This window comes from Eumetopias jubatus, unplaced genomic scaffold, assembly GCF_037043125.1.
Source record: "Eumetopias jubatus isolate StellerSeaLion01/CBP00866 unplaced genomic scaffold, mEumJub1_p1.0 scaffold_8, whole genome shotgun sequence".
NCBI lineage: Eukaryota > Metazoa > Chordata > Mammalia > Carnivora > Otariidae > Eumetopias > Eumetopias jubatus.
Genome location: NW_028274814.1, coordinates 128245612 through 128267204, shown reverse-complemented (window position 1 = coordinate 128267204; position 21593 = coordinate 128245612). Strand labels below are relative to the sequence as shown.

At 43.2% G+C, this 21593-nt stretch overlaps 1 protein-coding gene across 2 annotated transcripts in view; it reads left to right on the top strand.

Annotated features, from left to right (window-relative positions):
• The first annotated feature begins 11153 nt into the window (after positions 1–11153).
• Positions 11154–21593, top strand: part of SYN3 (synapsin III) — a 405786-nt gene continuing 395346 nt past the window's right edge. The window contains exon 1 of one of the 2 annotated variants that reach the window (XM_028088587.2): positions 11154–11525. In XM_028088587.2, coding sequence (XP_027944388.1) covers positions 11215–11525 — 311 coding nt within the window. In that variant the 5' untranslated portion in view covers positions 11154–11214. The remainder of the gene's footprint in view (positions 11526–21593) is intronic. The other variant, XM_028088586.2, reaches the window with a different exon arrangement.

Sequence of the window (21593 nt, the reverse complement as noted above, 5' to 3'; positions counted from 1 at the left end):
TTTTTAAACTTCCTGCTCATGCAGAAAGGGTTTTAGCAGCTCTTAATTACTCAAATGCTTGTTCCTAATGGGGAAGGAAGAAGAAAATCTGTCAGCCTTCGCTGAACAGAAGATGGAGAGAGAATTTATGAGACTTGGTGTGTTTACATGAGGGAAGAGCGCACTAAAAATTAGATCAGATATTCCTTTGCATTATTCCAGTTGTAATTCAGCTTAGGCTTATGTGTCAAACACTGTGATAGCTTCTTTTCTTGTATATAATCACACTTTTAGTCTTTACAAGCAAAAGGTGAGTGTGGTTTAATTTCATTCATGTTATTTTAAACATATTCCTGCAACAAATATTTATTGATCCCTACTACATGCTAGGTGCTTTTCTAAGTCCTTGGGATACAGCAGTGAACAAATCAGACAATAATCTCTGTTCTTGGGGACTTTTCTATCAGAGGGAGCAGAGAATCAACAATAAGCAAAATAAATAAGTATATAGTTTTTTTTTAAAGATTTACTTATTTGAGAAAGAGAGAGAGAGAGCGCATGTGGGGGTGGGGAGGGACAGAGGGAGAGAGAATCTCAAGTAGACTCCCCACTGATTGAGGAGCCTGACACAGGGCTCGATCTCACAACCATGAGATCATGACCTGAGCCAAAATCAAGAGCGGACCACTTAACTGGCTGAGCCACCCAGGTGCCCCAATAAGTATATAGTTTTATGGAAGGCAATGCATGCTATGGATAAAACAAGTGGAATGGGGAAGGAGAGATCCAGAGTACCAGACGGTTTAACATTGGGTGGTCAGGAGGAGGCCTCACTGAGAAGGTGACATTTGAGCGAAGATCTGAATGACATGAGGGGGTGAGCCATGCGGGTTTCTGTAGAAAGAGTGTTCCAGGTGGAGGAACAGCCAGGGCAAAGGCAGCTGGTGAGCAGGAAGTTCAGTCGTTGGAATTTATCTTCCTTTATTTTCTACAATATGTGCCGGGCCTCGAATGTTCCTTAGCTAACGTCCCATTGTAGGAGATCCAGGTAATAGCCTGTGAAACATTATGCCATTGACATTTGCAGAGCACTTTAAAGATTAAAAAGCAATTCCATGTGGGGTGATGGAACTGTTCTGTACCCTGGTTGTGGCGGTGGTTACATAAATGCTTAACATTCATAGAACTCTACACTAAAAAGTCTGTTTTACTCTGTTAGCTTAAAAAGTAATATTTTGAAAAGCAACTTAATACATTTTCTTTTGGTCTACTCCAAGACCTGTGAAGTAGGAAGGGCAGGGATTCGTATCTCTGCTTTGCAGATTAAGAACCTGTAGCCTGGAGGTTACTCAGCTCCAAGAGGCAGAGCTGGGTCTCCAAGACAGATCCTTTCCAAAGCCAGTTCTCATGTAAATACTGCAGTCCCTGCCGCACTGTCTCCCTGACTAATGCTGACCACACTGTTTAGACCTTCAGGCAATGGGACATGCACACTGTCTAAAGGGGGATGGGTTAGCTTGGTGATGGATATTAAAAAGGGCACGTATTGAATGGAGCACTGGGTGTTATATGCAAACAATGAATCATGGATCACATCAAAAACTAATGATGTAATGTATGGTGGCTAACATAACATAATAAAATTAAAAAATAACAATCAGAATAATAACAGCAGCTAATACAGATTGCTCATCATATGCCAGCACTATCCTAGATATATTCTAGATTTGTTCTAGATACTATTAGACTGTCCCCACCTTACAGGTGAGAAAACTGAGGCACAGAGAGGTTAAGAAATTTACTTGAGGCCATGTAGGTAGTAGGTAGAAGAGCTGTGATTAGAACACAGGCCATCTGGCCCCAGGGTCCATGGGTTTAACCTTCAGGCTTACTCCCTCTGTCCTGTTCCAGAGCCAGAATGCTGAGACCATGATAGTCTTTAGCTGGGTTTGGTAGAGGTCTTGCACTTAAGAACCCAACCCCCCCCTTTTCTTTTTTCAGAAAGGCATTTTTTTTTTAGCTAAGGTTCACAACAAACTAAGGGGAAGGTATAGAGATTTATCATATATCCCCTACTCGCACACACGCCTAGACTTCCCTGCCATCAACTTCCCCACCTGAGTGGTACGTTTGTTACAATTGATGAATCTACATTGACAAATCATTATCACCCCAAGTCTATAGTTTACTTTATGGTTCACTCTTGGTGTTGCATATTCTGTGGGTTTGGACAAATGTATAGTAACATGTATCTGTCAGTATGGGATCGTATAGAATATTTATGCTGTTCTAGAAATCCTCTGTGCTCTGCCTGTTCAGTACCCACCCCCTAGCCCCAGCAACTCCAGGCAACCACTGATCATTTTACTGTCTTCAAAATTTTGCCTTTTCTAGGATATAATATAGTTAGAATTACAATTATACTGTATGTAGCATTTCAAACTTGCTTCTTTCACTTAGTAATGCACATGTAAGGTTTTCCATGTCTTTGCATGGTTTGATAGCTCATTTCTTTTTTCCACTGAATAATATTCCATTGTCTGGATTACCACAGTTGATTTATTCATTCACTACTGAAGGACATCTTGGTTGCTTCTAAGTTTTGGCAATTATGAGTAAACATGCTAATATAAATAAGATTGGCGGGGTTTTGCATGGTCATAAGTTTTCAGCTCCATTGAGTAAATACCAAGGAGTATGATTGCTGGATAATATGGTAAGGGTATGTTTAGTTTTATAAGAAACCAGCATACTGTCTTCAGAGTGGCTTTACCATTTTGCATTCCCATCAGCCATCTGTTGCTCCACATCCTCACCTGCATTTGGTGTTGTCAGTGTTCCATTCTAATAGGTGTGTAGTAGTATCTTGCTGTTCTTTTAATTTGCATTTTCCTGGTGACATTCGATGTGGACCATCTTTTCATATATTTATTTACCATCTGTCTTATCTCGTTGGTGAGATGTCTGTTAATGTCTCTGTCTCATTTTTAAATTTATCAGCATGTGAATCAAGTCTATGGTAGGAATGATGGAGAGGAGTAGAGGATATTAAAGATGTTGGGAGAGAGTTTTGACAGGGCCTGGTGACTGAGCGACTGAAATGATGAGGGTCAAGAAGGAGCGAAGTATGAGAGTCCGTTTTCTGGCCTGAGTGAGCGGACAGACAGTGGTACTTCCGGGAGGACAGATAAAGGTACTTCCTTTATGCCCCAAGTGCATAAACTCATTTGAGAATGAGCAAGGAAGTGAATCTGGGGTGTCTGTGAGACATCTAAGCAGAGAGTTCACTCTCCTGTCAGGCTGATCAGTTGTTCATCTTTTCCTAAAGTAGCTGGTGTTACTATTGTGGGGCAGCTCTCATTCTTATGGAGTCTTTCCCACTTTTTTTTTTTTTAAGATTTGATTTATTTATTTAGAGAGTGCAAGCCGGTGGGGGGCAGGGGGAGGTAGAGAGAGAAAATCTCAAGCAGACTACCTGCTGAGTGGGGAGCCCGACACAGGGCTCAATCTCACGACCCCAGGATCGTGACCCAAACCGAAATCAAGAGTTGGGTGCTTAACTGACTGAGCCACCCTAGTGCCCTGTCTTTCCCACTTTTATGAAAAACTTGTGCTTTACTTCTGTCTTGTGGCTCAACCAACAATTCTGAGAAGTCTTCAACCTTTTTTTACCCTTCTCAGTAAAGTCTTTATTCTGGCCACAGCCTGCCAAGAAATAAGCATGCGAAGTTTTGGGTTTTGTTTTTTTTTTTTTCCTTCCTTTCTGGTGTGGCCACTCCTGCCCTCTAGTGGCCATTTGTGGGGCAGCATAGGACTGAGTACTACCCTGGCCTACTCCATTCTGTCCTAGAGAGACCTCCTGCCGTTCTTTTCCTCCCAGAATCCCTCTCATTCCCACTTTGTCTCACTATCAGATTATATTTGGCACTGAAGAGATATCCTGTGTCCAATGGCACAAGAAGTGAGTGACCCACAGAATAGGAAAATACCTTGCAAATCACATAATCCAACTCTCTTCTTTCACACCTAAGGATCCAAATGACTGCAACAGCTTCCTAACTGGTCTGGCTGCTTCTATCCACATTCTCTACAGTCTGTTTTCCACTCAGTGGCCAGGTAGACTAGATTATGTCTATCTCTTGCTTACTTTCACACTTGAATTAAAATCAAAATTATTATCAGTATGGTCCTTCATGATCTTGTCCCTCTATTTCTCTAAACATTTTCTTATAAAAATCTCCATCTTGTTTCCTGGTTGAGCTGGCCTTCCTTCTATTCTTCAAATGTACCTGGCTCTTTCCTACTTTAGGACCTTTGCATATGTACTTCTCTTTCCCCTCATCTTTCATGTCTGAGCTTTAAGTTCACCTCAGAGAGGCCTCCTCTGACCCACCCCCACATTAATCTTTATAAAATAACTCTGTATTCCTCACTAGCACTTGCCCCAATCCATGAATATTTGTTCACTTGTTTATTATCTGCTTCCCTCTACCATTGTAAGCTCCACTGAGACCTGCAGTGGGGACAAGTTACAGGATGAACCTTTGACTAACATTGCAGTTGGTCAAAGGATAATAAGGTGATTTGTCGGCAGGTATGGAATTCCCACCAGTATAAGATTGACCGGAGTTCCTAAAGAAAGGTTTGTTAAATAATCTCTGAAGTCCTGTCAACCCTAGTATTTTATTAACTTTTCTATCCAGTAGTTTAAAAATGGAAGAGGTTCAGACTGAGCAATAACTTGGTAGCTCGTGTTGGACTAATCCTCTCATAGATGATAATTATAAACTTTGGGTAAAATATTTAAAAGAAACTATTTGAGGTTCCTGGAGAGAAACAAAAAGGAGGTAGAATCTGGAGGGGATTTTACCCTTGAAAGAAGAGAATCACACCCACTAAGTGAGATCTACATTTATGTGACTCTTCCCTGAAAGCATTCCCAGTCCGCATGGCATGGAGCCGCTAAACCAAAGTGGAAAGCTGCAGTTGTATTGGTTTGACAAGTCAGCAGACAGAGTATAGGTAAACAGAGTGGCTGGAAAATGAGGAAAGCCTAAAGAGATGCCCAGCTCCCTCCTCAATAAGATTGACTGATGCCTCTGTTAAAACTGTATTGCAGTTCAGTTCATTTCTGCTTTTCATACTTGCCTGCAGCTGTTAATCTTGGGAGCACTCTCCAGTAAACTTCCTGCTTGCAAATCACCATAGCAGAGTCATCTTCCTGGCTGAGGAATCTGACTTGCAACAATCCAGTTGATATTTATAGAACATTACCCTGAACAACTGCAAGATACCCATTCTTTTCAAGTGCAAATGAACATTCATCAAGATAGAGCCTACTGAGCCATAACATTAATTTCAATGAATGTCAGCGATGTCAAAGGATTAAAGCCTTATAGACTATGTTCATTGCTCACGAATGAATATTAAAAGCAACAATAATAAATTATCTGAAAGAGTAGTGTAATTTGAAAATTAAAGATGTTTAAATAATACATGAGTAAAAAAAGAATCACAAAGAAATTAAGAATAATTTGAATTGAACAATAATGAAAATAATGAAATGCTAAGTTTCTGAGATGCAGCTAAAGCAGTGCGTAGAGGGAAATGCATTGCTTTAAATGCTTATATTAGAAGAGATGAAAGGTCTAAAATCAATGATTTACATTTCTATTTTAAGAATCTAGGGAAAAAAAATCAAACCCTTAAACCCAAAATAAGGAGAAGAGAGGAAGTATAAAGAGAATAAAGAGCAGATACATGTGAAATAGAAAACAAACAATGGAGAATATTAGAAAAGCTGCAAATTGGTTCTTTAAAAGATTAATAAAATTTGTAAATTCCTAGCAACACAGATTAATCCAAAAGAGAGAGACAGCAAATTACCAGTGTCAAGAATATCAGGGAAAACCACTGCAGATCCTACAGAAAGTGAAAGGATAATTTTAAAAAATATCATAATTACTTTAGGCCGGTAGATTTCACAACTAAGAATGGACAAATTGCTTGAAATCACATATTGCAAATACTGAAATAAGAAACAGAGAATATGAATAGATTTATAGAACAGATTGAGTTCATTATTAAAAACTTTTCCATGAAGAAAACATCAGCCCCAGATGACCTCACTGTTGAATTCTTCCAATAATTTAAGAAAAAAAGATAATACCAATATTACATTAAACTTTCAGAAAAGAGAAAGGCAAGAACATTTCCCAGCATATTTTGTGAGCTCAACATTACCCTGGTACCAAAATCTAGCAAAGATATTACCAGGAAAGGAAATTATAGACCAGTATTTTTCATCAACATGGATGCAAAAATCCTCAACAAAATATTATCAAATTGAATACAGCAATATGTGAAACTGGTAATTCACTATAACCAAGTGGGATTTATCTCAGGAATGCAAGTTTGGTTTAACATTGGAAAATCAATCAATCCGTTGATTCACCACATTAAGCAAATAAGTGATTTTAAAAACTATAGTTCTTCTCAATTGAAAATCACTTGGCAAATTCAACGTCCATTCATGATAAAAATCTCAGGCAACTAAGACTACTAGGGAACTGTCTGAGTCTGATAAAGTGCATTTACAAAAACCTACAACTAACATCTTAGTAATGTGAGATAGTGAATGTTTTCCCCCTAAGATTGAGAAAAGGTACGTGTCTACTTTCATCAATTCTATTCAGTGGTGGTGGTCCTAGGCACTGTAATAAAAGAGGTGAAAAAAGGAAAGGCATTAAGTTTGGAAAGGGAGAAGTAAAGATGTCTCTATTTGTAGATAACATGATTACTTAAATAGAAAATCTTACCCTCCTGCTATCTTCTTCTCCTCCTCCTCCTCCTCCTCCTCCTCCTCCTCCTCCTCCTCCTCCTCCTCCTTCTTCTTTTTAACATATAAGGTATTATTTGTTTCAGAGGTACAGATCGGTGATTCAACAGTTTTGCACAATTCACAGCGCTCACCATAGCACATACCCTCCCCAATGTCTATCACCCAGCCGCCCCATCCCTCCCACCCACCACCACTCCAGCAACCCTCAGTTTGTTTCCTGAGATTAAGAATTCCTGGAAATCGGAGGGGGAGATGAACCACGAGAGACGATGGACTCTGAAAAACAGACTGAGTGTTCTAGAGGGGAGGGAGGTGGGAGGATGGGTTAGCCTGGTGATGGGTATTAAAGAGGGCACGTTCTGCATGGAGCACTGGGTGTTATACGCAAATAATGAATCATGGAACACTACATCAAAAACTAATGATGTAATGTATGGTGATTACATAACATAATTTAAAAAAGTGCCTAGATGTTTATGAACACAGAAAAAAAAATCTTAGGAAATCTATAAACAACGACTAGAAACAATAATTGAATTTATCACATCAACATACTGACAATAATTGACAAATATATGACACTAGCAGCAAACAAATGGTAAATGAAACTTAGAGAACAGAGTCTTTTAAAATACCGTCCCCGCCCCCCCAAAAAAACAGAAGAAATATTAAGAATCAGTTTAACAAAATATGTGCAACACTTCTATATTGAAAATCACAAAACATTTCTGAAAGAAACTATAGTTAGTTGAGTGCTCCACCATGTTCATAAAATAAAACATTTAGTAGTGTTGAGATGTTATATCTACCCAAACTGAGCTGTAGATTCTATATAATCGCAAACCATATCCCAATAGACTTTTTCATACAAGTTGATTTTAAAATTCATATGGAAACAGGACCTAGAATACTCTAAACAATCTTGAGAAAGAAAATCTAAGTTGGAGGACTCATTTTGTCTGATTTTAGGCCTTTCTGTAAGCCACAGTAACCAAGACTGTGTAAGGACAAACAGATCAATGGAACATTAGAAAGAGCCCAGAGATAGACCCATACATATACAATTCATTGGTGCCAAGAAAGCCACCAAAGCAATTCACTAGGGAAAAAAATATTTTCATAAATGGTGCTGGAAAACTGGATAAATGAACCCCACCTCAAAAAATCAAGTTTGGATGGATTATAGACCTAAATAAAACTATACAGTTTCTGTAAAAGATTAGAAGACAATATCATCATGATCTTGGGGTTGGCAAAGATTTTTATTTTATTTATTTTATTTTTTATTGTTATGTTAATCACCATACATCATTAGTTTTTGATGTAGTGTTCCATGATTCACTGTTTGTGCATAACACCCAGTGCTCCACGCAGAACGTGCCCTCTTTAATACCCATCACCAGGCTAACCCATCCCCCACCCCCCTCCCCTCTAGAACCCTCAGTTTGTTTTTCAGAGTCCATCATCTCTCATGGTTCATCTCCCCCTCCGACTTACTCCCCTTCATTCTTCCCCTCCTGCTATCTTCTTTTTTTTTCTTAACATATATTGCATTATTTGTTTCGGAAGTACTGATCTGTGATTCAACAGTCTTGCACAATTCACAGCGCTCACCATAGCACATACCCTACCCAATGTCTGTCACCCAGCCACCCCATCCCTCCCACCCCCCACCACTCCAGCAACCCTCAGTTTGTTTCCTGAGATTAAGAATTCCTCATATCAGCGAGGTCATATGATACATGTCTTTCTCTGATTGACTTATTTCACTCAGCATAACACCCTCCAGTTCCATCCACGTCGTTGCAAATGGCAAGATCTCATTCCTTTTTATGGCAGGCAAAGATTTTTAAAAGCAGATACAGCATCTAATCTTAAGAAAAATCTGGTAACTTGGACTTCATAAAATTTTAAACTTTTGTTTATCAAAACATCTACAGATTTATGTAATGGATTTCATGTATGTACTTATAGATATGTGTACTTATGTGTGTATATATACATTTTTGTATGTACATATAAAATATTCCTAATAACCAAAATATGGAAGTGTAGTTTCATCCTATAATATAAATTTTTTTCTCATTGGAATGTTTTTATTTCAAGTAAACAACTTTTCGTAAGAGTTATTTTATTCTATCAAACTTCTGTTCATGAAGGACATGAAATGGCAAACCAAAGACAGAGAAAATGTTCACAGCGTGCATATCTGACAAAGGACTTATATCCAGAATGTATAAAGAACTCCTAGTCAAATAATACAAATCAATAATAAAAATATAAACAACCCACATTTTAAAAATGGGCCAAAGATTTAAACAGACACTTCACTAAAGAAGTTATGTCAATGGCCAGTAAACCCATGGAAATTGCTCAACCTCCTTCGGTATCAGAGAAAATAAATTAAAAATACAATTAGACACTATTTTACATCCACTGGAATGGCTAAGATTAAAGACTGACAACAACCAAGTGTTGTTAAGGATATAAAGCAACCAGAACCCTCAAGTGAAATGTGCAAAATAACACAACCCCTATGGGAAACCTTTCGATGGTTTCTTATAAAGGTAAATATATTTCTACCCTATGATCCAATAAATTTGCTTCTAGAAATTTTCCCGAAGAGAAGTCTCCCTTTCACTCTCTCTCTCTCTCACTCATTCTTCCTTTTCCCACAAAAATGCTTAAACAAAAAATCCTTATAATAACAATCCTATTCATAATACCCTCAAACTGGAAACATTTCACATGCCCATCAACAGGAGAGGATGTAAAAATTTGTGTTTTATTCATCCAGTGGAGTACTACTCAGCGATTGAAAAACAGAATGACTATTGATACATGTAGCCTAGATGAGTCTGAAAACCACTCTGTTGAGGGCAGAGAGCCCTTCACAAAAGATTAATACATATGATTACATTTATATGAAGTTTAAGAAGAGGTAAAATTAATATACGGTGACAGACATCAGAAGAGGGTTTGCCTATAAGGCTGTGTGGGCTGACCCGAAAGGGGCACAAGAGAACTTCCTGAGGCAACATAAATATAATAAATCTTACATCAGTGTATCCATATATCAAAACTGAAGGAATTGTACACTTGAGAACTGTGCATCTCAGTGGAAGTAAATTTTACTTCAATAAAAATATAAAATAATAAAAAACTATGAGGGGTTTAATTGTATCATTTAAGTAATCATTTTTCTCAATGGGATATCTAGATCTCAAGTGAATAATCTGGGTTTTGTTTTTTTTTTTTTTTTAACTTTTTTCTCTCTTCAGAAAAGCAGTACGTACGTTCATTAGCCCGCCCGGGTTGCCATCGCAAAATACCACAGACTGTGTGGCTTAAACAACAGAAATTTATTTTCTCATGGCTCTGGAGGCTGGATGTCTGAGATCAGGGTCCCACCATGGTTGGTTTCTGGTGAGGGCCTCTTCCTGGCCTGCAGACAGCTTCCTTCTCCTTGTGTCCTCACCTGGTGGTGGGAGAGCAAGCTCACTAGTGTCTCATTTTATAAAGCCACAAATCCCATCATGAGGGCCCATTCTCATGACCTCATCTAACTTCCATTACCTCCCAAAGGCACCACCTCCAGATGAGGGCTTCAACACATGAATTTGGGGGGACACAATTCAGTCCATAGCAATATATATTTTAGAAAATCTGGAAAATATGGATAGGTGGAAAGAAAAAGAAAAAAAAAAAGCCATGCAATCGCGTTCCCCAAATATAATTATGGTTAACATTTCCAGTGTATTTGCTTTCCAAAGTTACGTTACTTTGTCCTTTATGTGGTTGTGGTCGTTCTGTCCCAATAAACTTGTAGCATGATCTTCTTAATTACAAATGAAATGTTTTCTATGGTACTAAAATCTCTATATGTACCCTCTTTTAATAGCCACAAAAGTTTTCACCTGAGTGACTGGGCTCTAGTTTATTTATTATTTTGTGGCTGAAGTTTGGAATTCTTTCCAATATTTTGCTAGTGTAAATAATGCTGTGAAAAATATATCTGTGCAGGAGGCTTTTTCTGTAACTGAGATTCGTTTCTTGGGATAGAATTCCAGAAAATGAAGTCATAGGTTAAAAGGTTATGCTCTAATTACATGATTGCCAAATTCCTTTCCAAAAGGATGTCCCACTTTGTATTGCCCCCAACAGTGGAGCAGGAAGGTGCCATATCTGTTTGCTCTTAAGGGGCGGAGGTCATTTCCACTAATGTGTGTGTTGGCTTGTTTCCACAGGTTAGCAGATAGCTGAAGCCGACTTGTGCAGGATTCCCCTGGCTCTTCTGGCTTAAGACCCCACCACCTCCTCTCCCTGGCAGCCTGTGTTCTGGGCTTCACCTAGACAAGTCTAGTAGGAAAAAGCCATCTCTTCCATCCATAGCCATGAATTTCCTCCGGCGGCGCCTCTCCGATAGCAGTTTCGTGGCCAACCTGCCTAATGGCTACATGACAGACCTGCAGCGCCCAGACAGCTCCACCAGCTCCCCTGCTTCCCCAGCCATGGAGAGGAGGCACCCCCAGCCCCTGGCAGCCTCCTTCTCCTCTCCAGGATCCAGCCTATTTAGCTCCTTCTCCAGTGCCATGAAGCAGACCTCACAAGCCCCCTCAGGGCTGATGGAGCCTCCAGGTCCCTCCGCTCCCATTGTTCAAAGGCCCAGGATCCTATTGGTGATCGATGATGCCCACACAGATTGGTAAGCCAAAATCTGTAGGTGCTTCCACCTAGGGGCCAGAGAGGTGATGGGGGGGAAGCTGAGAGGCTTGGTGGTATCAGAGACTGGCCCGAGGGAAGCAAACTACATTTACCATGTGGCTACTGCATGCCAGGCACCATGGCACCTGCTTTGTGCTTTACATTTACAGGTCCCAATCCCTTACCTGTAAATCCAAAATTCAAAAAGCTCTGAAAACTAAAAAATGTTTTATAATCCATTTGGCAGCAAAGCCTGGTCTGAGGGAAAGTGAGACTATAATAGTCTTCATTATACCACTCACTGTGCTTGACCATATGATCTGCTGCAGTGTTGGTTTACATCTTAATACGTTTGCTGTGGGGATGCTGCCCAGAGCTCACTGGAAGTATTACATAATATATGGTATGTGTGCCATGTTACCTTCCTAAAAATGGAAAACTTTAAAAAAAATCTGAAATAACTCTGGCAAGTTGCTTACTATCTTTCAGTGTCAGCCATTCTCTGTCCATTCAATTAGGTTGCTATGAAGGTAAAAGAAACGAGCACAGGCCCACAGTCCTTCTCTAACCCCCTTGGGACCAGAGTACCTGCATTTGTATCCCAGCTCTTCCATGTACTGGCAGTCTGGCTCCAGAACCTCTTCTCTTAACACCAAGCATGGTCAGAGACGATGTTAGGTGTGCTGATAGATGGTAAGCTCTCCAGAGGCAGAGACTAGGCACATGTGTCAAGGTCATTGCAAAAGTTGTTCCACAAGTAGTTACTGAGCACCATTCGAGTGCAAGTTGGGTAAGTGGTGACCAGACCCTGTTCACATGGATCTGGGCAGTTAGAGAATAGGGCTCTATACCAAATTTTTGGTAGAGATAGGTGATAAGTATTATCAGTCCTAGTTTGAGACATAGAATTTGCAGTCCAGGAAATAAGTCAAAATGTGGAGACATGGAAGCACTCCACCCAGGGCATTTCTGACAGTAGACCCATACATGATCATGGGGCTGGAGCAAGGTTGCATGCATGTGTCTCCAAAGGCTGCCACGTCATAGGCCCTCAGTAAATCTGTCTTGGGTGAGTAAATTAATGCATTCAGTTCACTGAGCATACTAGAGGCTCTGCTGTTCTCACATACATGTGTGTACTCACATTCATTCCTCGAGAAGTTAACTCAGGTTGGGAATGATGGAGCCTGTGCTTTGGAATGGGAGATATTTATAGTGTATAGTACATATTCAGTACAGTCAATATGGAAGCATGTTCAGCAGGTGTAGACAACAGTCTTTACTCTCCTGCTAAGAAATCAGTTCATCTTAAGTAAGATGGTCATGTGTGTGGCCTCTGTTCTGATCCAGTCTGCATATCTCCGGTGTTGCTGTTTGCTTGAAGCCTGTCACCATGAAGCCTTGTTTATCTGTTTATACGCTTATGTTAAAGCACCATCTTTAGATTCTGAGCTTAGCGGTTGATTTCTGCAGAGATGTTGCTTCCAGGCATTCTTGCCTGTACAATCCTGCTGCCTGTCTGCCCAGTAATCAAAAGGCCTGCATGGCCTTTGCAGTCCTCTGTTTCTTTTTAACCCAGTGCGTGACCTTGATTTTGAGCATTCTCTGCTGACTGTGTTATCTCTGGCTCATTCAGGGTTTGCCATGATATGGCAGTGGTCGGGGGTTATTTTAAAAACCTGTTTGTCAGGAAAGTTACTTTCTGTATGGAGGTTGAGCTGATAAATGACAACACAGTACAATGGTGAGGAACACAGACTTCAGAGTTAAGCTCTCTGGGTTCAGATCCCATTTCTACCCCATAGTAGCTGAATGACTTGCAAGTTACTGCACCTAAATGTGAATAAGATAGTATCTACCTTTTAGAGTTAATGTATGTAATTGGGTTAAAATCTGAGTTCATATAAAAGTGCTTAGGATGTATCTAGTAGACAGTGGGTGCTACTTAGGTGTATGTTACTGTTGCAGACTATTTGTGACCTTCTGTGCAACATTAGTCATCTTGATGGCAGCCCCTCAGTAATGGGAAGAATGGATTAGGATTGATCCCATTGTGCAGAGTTTTCTATTAGTCACTCATGCCTGTTAGCTCCTGAATGATAAAGTTGGGTCTTATTAATCTCTGTCCTCCTGGTGTCCATGGGGTAATTAGTATAGCATAGGGGCACAGTGAATGAGGTTGAAATGCAATGAATGGCCTCACCCAAGTAACATTTATTTATTATTATTTTAAGTTTTTATTTAAATTCCAGTTAGTTAACATACAGTGTTATATTAGTTTCAGGTGTCCAATATAGTGATTCAACACATCCATACATCATTCTGTGCTCATCATGACAAGTACACTCCTTAATCCCCATCACCTATTTCACCCATCCAAGTAACATTTACATTTTGACTTCGGTCTTCCATCTCTCTAATCCACGCATGACTAATGGGTGAATTTTAGGCTGTGCATACTGATGGGGGACACAGTTTTGGCCAGAGGAATGTCTCCCAGCTTATTTCAATCATGCCTGTTATACTCACACTTTAATTAGGTCTCAAAAACAGCAATCTTTTTCTTGCCCCCCCTCTGTGGGTAATAAAGGGGAGAAGGGAGAAACTGACACTCATTAGCTTACCTGGAATCTGGTTCTGCATCCATTGGACATTTGTGATAGAGACTTCCTGCCTGTAGACACATCAGCTTTTCCTGCAGGACTCCATCCTAGATTCTTCTCCAACTTCCTATCCTCTCTGAATCTCAGTACATTCCCAGCTTTCTCCAGATCCATGAGGGCTGCCTGGGCTACCTGAGAATCACAGTCCTCTGCAGAGTTCTCGAAGGATGCCTGTCCCCCGCCACCAGGAGCGGCCAGCAGGTGGCGAGCCAGCCCCACTGTCCTGGGTGGCTTTGGCAGAGCCTGGGCTGCCTGGGTCAGCCCCCGCCCAGCCCCTCCTCCATTGTGCAAACTGTCTCCTGAGAGGAAGAAGTTGTTGAAGGGGAGAAGCCAGCTCGCAGGGCCCCTTCCCCCCCACCTTTGAGATGTTAATGAAGGGGGAGATAGCCTCTGTCTGGATTGAGAGTGAACCCACCAGGAACAATGCTGCTCCCTTGTCTCCTTTCTCAGCCCCAGATCCTCTCTTTTCCCATTTGGGGTCCTGGGCTTTCCTGCAGAATCAGGTTTCCTTGTAGTGAGGGAGTTTGCAGAAACCCCCACTCTCCCCCTCCTGGTTGAGGCCAGCTTGCCGATACTCTGAACCAGCCTGGGCCCCCCAAGGACTATCTGATACCTGCCCAGTGACCTGGGGGAAGGACTTTTCATCGTTGGGGGAGAAACAGAGGGCCCCAAAGCCATCCTTGCTGGGAAAAACAACTCATGGCTGAGCTTTGTGAGATCCCACCATCTTTTGGAGTTGGCCCTGGAGGTGAGCCTAACTAGGGCAGTGGTGTTTGGGGAACTTTGGGCCAGCTCAGTAGTGGGCCTGAACTGAAGTTGGTGCTGTCCTTTGGGATGAGGGGAGGTCAGTCAGTCTTGAGAACCACAAGGGAAAGGAGAAATAAAATAAATGGATTTCAAGCTCAGTATTCTTCAGCCCTACTGCCTGTCCACTCATTCTTTTGCCTAGAATCTTCAGCAGCCTCACTGGACTCAGGCCTCCAGCCTTGACCTCCTGGTTACCTTCCATGTTACCACCAAAGGGTCATTTTTTTGAAACACAGACTTGATCAGTTTGCTCCCACTGAGCATGCCCTATTATAATCCTCTGTTGCTACATCATTGTCCTCAAGTTCAAATTCAGTCATCAGCTTGCCTGCCTCCCTCTAATTCTGTCTCTAGCTCCACTTCCTGCTGTACTATTTATTCTGCAGGAATAACAAACAACCTGTAGTTCTCAAACACATTTGCCTTAGCACATTCTGCTCCCTGCTACCTGGAATACCCTTCCCTATCTTGTTCACGTGTCCAATTTCCATTCATCCTTAAAAAGCCTGCTCAGGTGTCACCTCTTTTGTGAAGTCTTCCTTGACACACCTCACCCTGCCAACAGTGCTAACAACCACCTCCTTTATGTAACTTAGAGCATACTTCATGGTGCTACAATAATTTCACACTGTACTATCATTGGCTGTTAGGTGGCTGTCTTTTCTACCAAAACAAGGCCTGTGTCTTGTTCTTCCTTATATCCCTGGTACTCAGTACACAGTCAGTGTTCAATTAGCATATGTCATTGTCCCTGCTCCAGTCCAATGAGGATAACTTTTAACGGGCATATTGGGGCCCAAAACTCACCTTACCTTAGGAGTCAGCAATATAATACATATAGTTGAGGGGTTTCTGTTTTTACTCACCTATGTATAAAATCTTAACTCTTTATTTTCCAGTATGGGAGCGTAACTGTAAGGCTGCTATGTGAGATTTTTAAAAGAAAGTTGGCACAAAATTTTATTATTGCCCACAGAATATACCAGAACCCCAGGTTTGATTTCAAAATCAGAACATAGAACATGACAAAAAAAAGATTGCTCATAATTGGGCTTGGGTTGGATGTACCTCCCTGCTCATGGTTTGGCCTATAAGACCTCCAGAGCCTGGAGGAAGTTGAGGAGCAGGTTGTAGAGGTGAGGGGGTCGAAGCAGCTAAGCCTTTGCCCCCAACCCCTCCCTCCAGTGGCCTGTGGAACTCTGGCTCTCCTCTCCTCTTACCTCACCCATGGCCTGGTTCCCAGAATGTCTACTATTCCATTTCAACAATGATCTATTGTTACCTTCCCTTCAATTCTCCACCCTTCCGTATGTTTCTTTTTTCTTTTATTTGTTGGGGAGGAACTGAAGAAAGTATTCTTGGTTTGAAACACCCCTCTGCTACTATCCTTCCAGCCTAGAGTGTATCAGGCTACGCTGTCCTACTAAATGATGATTGGTGATAGCCATTAAAACACCTTGTGCATTTCTAGATTCACCAGGAGATGCTGTATGATAGTTTGTGTCTCCACCACCACCCTACCCACCCACTCCCAGATGGTGTCTTTGTATCTCAGTGCCTACAACAGGGCAGGCAGTTAATTAGGAAATGTCTGTTGACTGAATGACTTTGGAGGTGATGAGTTATTGGTAGTGACAGGTGGGGATGGTGACAGTGAAACTAAAGAGTGACTTTGTGACATTCTGAAATCCCCTTTTTCCCCTCTCACCTCATACTCAATCCAACAGAAAGTCACAGTAGTTACATGAGAGAATTTACACCACAGAAACTGGCAAATGCTACCAAACAGGGCTTTCAGTTCTCCTCACAGAGCTGGTTATTAATCATTTACCAACACAGCTGTGGTCATAGGCGCTTCCTGAGTTGCCCAGGGGATATTATACAGGTGAGGAAGCAGGGCACGGAGACCATGCACCTGCTCAAAGAACATGGAACAGGAGGTGGTTAGGCTGAGACTTGAACAGGACTAACTTCTTTAAAAGGCATTTCTGATGGTGCCACAGCTCCTGCTGACCCCCGCACAGGACTTCAGTGTTTGGCAAGAGGTAGATGCTGAAAAGTCTTGGTCAAAAAAATGAACAAAAGCACAAATGAATAAACTATGAGCTCTTTGGGGATGGGGTCATGTCTTCATCATTGTCATGTGGCAAACATTTGTGTTTTTTCCACCACCAGACATTGTGCTAAATAGTTTTCATAGTTTTCTAATTCAATCCTCCCAACGACTGTATGGAGTACTTTTACTATTCTCATTTTATAAATAAGGAAAACTGAGGCTCTGAGCCCAAAATCGAAACAGATGTCAGTGGCATCTGGGATCCAGCTCAGACCATTCTGGACACCCCTGTTCCTTGGCATTTTTCCCACTCCCACCTGAGCCCTCCTTCTGTGTGTGAGGGCACTGGCCTGCAGAGCCTGCTCGGGAGGCTCACATATGTACACACCCGCACACGCCCAGTGTCTGAGAGCAGTGGGAGGAGACAGGGTGGCAGGACTCCATGTAACAGCACTGCAGCCAAGCACAGGATCCTGGTGACCTCACCCTCGGAGGAAAGTGCCCCACCTCAAGCCAGGCAGCCCCACCCTGCTGGAGCCCCGTGGGCAGCTGGAACCATAAGGTGCCAGGAGGAAAAGGGGTTCCTGTAGCCATCCAGACACTCGTGATCTCCTGTTTGGGAATTAGATCCTTCGTAGAAATTGCCTTTGGGCTATTTTCCTCTTTTTAAGGCTCCAGCAGGATTTTTTTTCTGCTCTTTCCCCGTGTTTTGATAGTAAATATGTGATTTCCTAACACATGTCGGACATGTTTCCCAAGAGAGTTAAAATGGGAAGGAAGATAAAATGCAGGGAACTCAGGGCTGGCAGGCGGCAGGTCGGCACTGAAGTCCCGGCTCTGCCACTCACCAGTTCTGTGGGCTTGTCCAAGCCGCTTTACCTTTCTGAGCCTCAGTTTCCGTATCTGTAAAGTGAGGACCATAATGCCCCACTGTCACCACACCACTGAGCTCACAGGAATGTTAAAGGCTCCAGTGAGAGCCCGTTGTTCCTCCCCCTCCCAGGCGTTGTTCCATTTGTCCGGTTTGTTTGCCGGTGCTGTGGTCTGTGCCAGAGCATAAGCTCCAGGAGGGTAGGGCTTGGGCCTCCCTTGTTGCCGGAGGCCAGTACAGTACCTGGCACAAGGTAGGATAGGCTACACCAGTGCTTTAATCAATGAACAAACAGATGCTCTTGCCAAAGGCTGATATTACTGTTATGGGAGAGTTCAGGGTCGAGGATACCCTGGGGAGAGTCTTTCTCAGAAAAGACTCAGCTGCCCTGGAATTCAAGAAGAGTACCTGATGTCCATGCTATGCCCAAGGCTCCCCCTCCTCTTTGTTCAGCTGGCAGCTGAACAGAGTCTCCAGCCTCCACTTGAGGGGGCTGAACTGCTTCAGGCTGCTTTGACTAAAGGCATGAACTGCAGGGCATCTTGGCAGGCCCCTCGAAGCCTCTCAGTGGGCCTAATTGGCCCCGTGGTGACCAGGACATTCTGCTTCCCACTGTGCCACCTACAGGGGGTATTTAAACTCAGAGCTGGCATCACCAGCACTGGCTTTGGGGTAGGGTTGCTGGATTCAGCAAATAAAAATATAGGACTCCCAGTCAATACTTAGATAAATAATAAATCAGTTTATCTCCTGCAATATTTGATATAGACTTATACCATAAATATATACTTAAACATATAGAATTGTTGATTGTTTATCCAAAATTCAAATTTAACTGGGTAACCTATATTTTATCTAGATAACCTATTTATGGGGGATGGCAATGAGAGTTGCCACCATCTCAGCCCTGCTAACACAGGCCCAGTGAGAGGCTAGCCTTTGCACTTCCTTGCTTTCTGGTTGGAGAACCAAAGCAGCTCCCCAATTGACCCCATTCTCAGAGAGCAGCTTTCCCCGCCTGTGACAATGACTGAGGATTGTCAGTCACCGGCACGGAGGGAGCAAAACTAGTAGACAGTCCCAAGGCAGACTGCCTGGGTCTCTTCTCCCTCTCACTTATGTGACCTTGGGAAGTCTGACCTCCGGAACTTCACATTCCTCAGCTGTGAGGCAGGATCATGCTGTATCTTTTGTGAAGGGTCATTGCAAAGATTAGAGATGATGGCTCGGGTGGGGCTGCTACAGGACTTAGCTTGTCATAACAGGAATTGAAATGGTAACTGTATTAACAATTAATTGCAATTACTAATTGCTGATGAATATAATGGTGCTGGAAGCCAGGGGGAAGGAAGCCACTTGGCATGCTTCTCAGTTCAGCTGGATAGGCTCAAGGGCTGTCTTCCAGAAGCCCTGGAGGAGGGGTGTCTGGATGCTGGTAAGCTGGCAGGCACCCTACCTATGAGGATGAGAAGATGGGGGTCTGGCTTGGTCCCCTCCTCCTAGACTTGCTTGGGGGGCTCACAGCGGAGACATGTACCTCTCTGTGGAAGAGACGTGGGTCTGGGAAACAGAATCCTTACATCTCCCCCCACCATTTCCTCTACCCCTAAACCTCTCCTTGAACAAGGCAGGCCTTGGCTGTTGCCAGTGGGGAAATGCAGGGATGGAAGGGAGAGGGAGAAAGGAAAGGCCTAATATCACCTTCCTCCTCACTTCATTCACCAACTCACACAGGCCACCCAACACCACCTAGAGTGGCTCTGGACTTCTGGACTCATCCCTCCCACTCTCGGCACCTGCCCTGCACTCCTGCCCCTCCCCCTTGCCTTCCTGGCCCGGCTCGGGCCCTGGTGCCTGGGGGAGGGGAGGGGCCTTGGGCATTCCCCAGCAGCCTGCCTAGTCGCCTGGAGACAGGCTCCGTTTTCCCAGGCCCGGCCCCTTTTATCAGGGAGACAATGTGCGCACACAGTGAGGGCCTTGTGTGGCACCCAAGCCCCAAGCCCTTTGACTTGAGGAATTTTTCAAGTGCTGACCTCTCTCCGTGAGGTCTTCCTGCTGTCCAATCCTGAGGCCTGGTGCCCCTGCTGCTTCCTACCCAGCTCTTTCAGGGAGAGAGAGAGGGAGGGGGAAAACAGTGAAGAGCTGTCTCTCGCCCGGTAGAGTCTTCACCCTCTGAAACTGGCTAGAAAATCTGGGGGAAATGTCTTTGAGCAGAAGGGAATGTGGGGAGAAATCTGATAGATGCTGTTTCTTCCGGATTACTCCCTTCTCTGCTGATGCTATGGGATCATAGTGGAGCCACTGTTCTCTCTGGGCCTCAGTCTCCTCATAAGTCAAATGATGATGGACTAAGATCATGTTCCCCCAAATACTGTTTCTATCAGAACGACATTCAGACTCCCAGGCACCACCCTACACCTTCTGTAATAGTTAGAGTTCTTTGTTTGCAAGAAAAAGAAATAGACTTTGGCTGACTTCGTCAAAATGGGGATGTTTTGGATGTGGGAGGCTCACAGAATCTAAAGGAAATATGAAGACCCAAGTCTTGGAGAGACTTCTCCCCAGGGCTCCACTGGGATCTAGGAAGCTGGAACTTGTGGACAGCCTTCTCTAGAGAAGTCAGCTCCTGTTCTCCTCCAGCCATGTGCCTCTCTGTTCACAAATCAAATACCTGGGGAAGAACAAGCCTGGCTGGTTTCACAGTGTGTCCTGGGACAGTCCCACCAAGACCATGTGCAACAGGGCTGCTTGGTTCCTTCAGTGCAAATGCAGATGGAGGTGCTGTTGCTGGAAGGTCAGATGGGTGCAGGACAGGCCCCTAGAACTACTGAATCAGATTATCTAGAGTGGAGCTGGGAAGCTGTATTTTTTTTTTTTAAACGATGATGAGCCAAGTTTAGAAACCTCTGAGTTAGAGGACTTTTTTCATGTGGCTTCCAACTGGTAGAGCTGGGATCAGCAGGGCCACCTAAGCAGGAGATCTATTTCAGCTCAATATACAGAATGGCAAAGTCATCCAAAGATCAGGTGGGCTGCCCAGTGACAGAGTGAACTCCCCCTCACTTGCAGGTGTTCAGGCACTACGGGGCTGGCCATTTGGAAAGAATGTTACAGAAGAGGCCCTGGCTATAAAGGGGTTGGTCTATAAGCCCTTACAGGAGTCTTGAGCCTAAAGCTTTGTGTTTTTTCCTCTGTGACCTTAGGTCTCAGTCACTTCTCTGACCTTGCCTTGCTTTTCTCCAAAGAGCTCAACTGTTCACCTTGTAAGTCTCCCCTCTTGCTCCAAAGCGTGGTTTTCTTGCCCTGGTCCTCTGAATGACCTTTTCAGTGGAGTCCCTCAGATGCCATGGCTTTCTTAGCAGTAGCTGTTTCAGTGCTGGAGTCTACAGACTTCATCCTGCCTGGTTACAGCCTTGCCCTGGGGGAGGCAGGTCACTGGGCAGATGCCAGCCTCATTACAGAACGTCTCTTCTCCTGGGGCTTGTGGAAGCCTGCCTGGGATGTGTTTCCTTGGCAGGAGGGAGGCTGTCTATAATGGCAAGAGAGGATGGTGCTTTGTGTCCATTTTCCTGACCTCCCACCCTGGATCTTCAGGAAGGGTAAGGGTGCGGGTTTCCTGAAGATTTGTCCTTGAGCTAATTGCCATCTTCAGAATGGAATTAGTTAAATTAG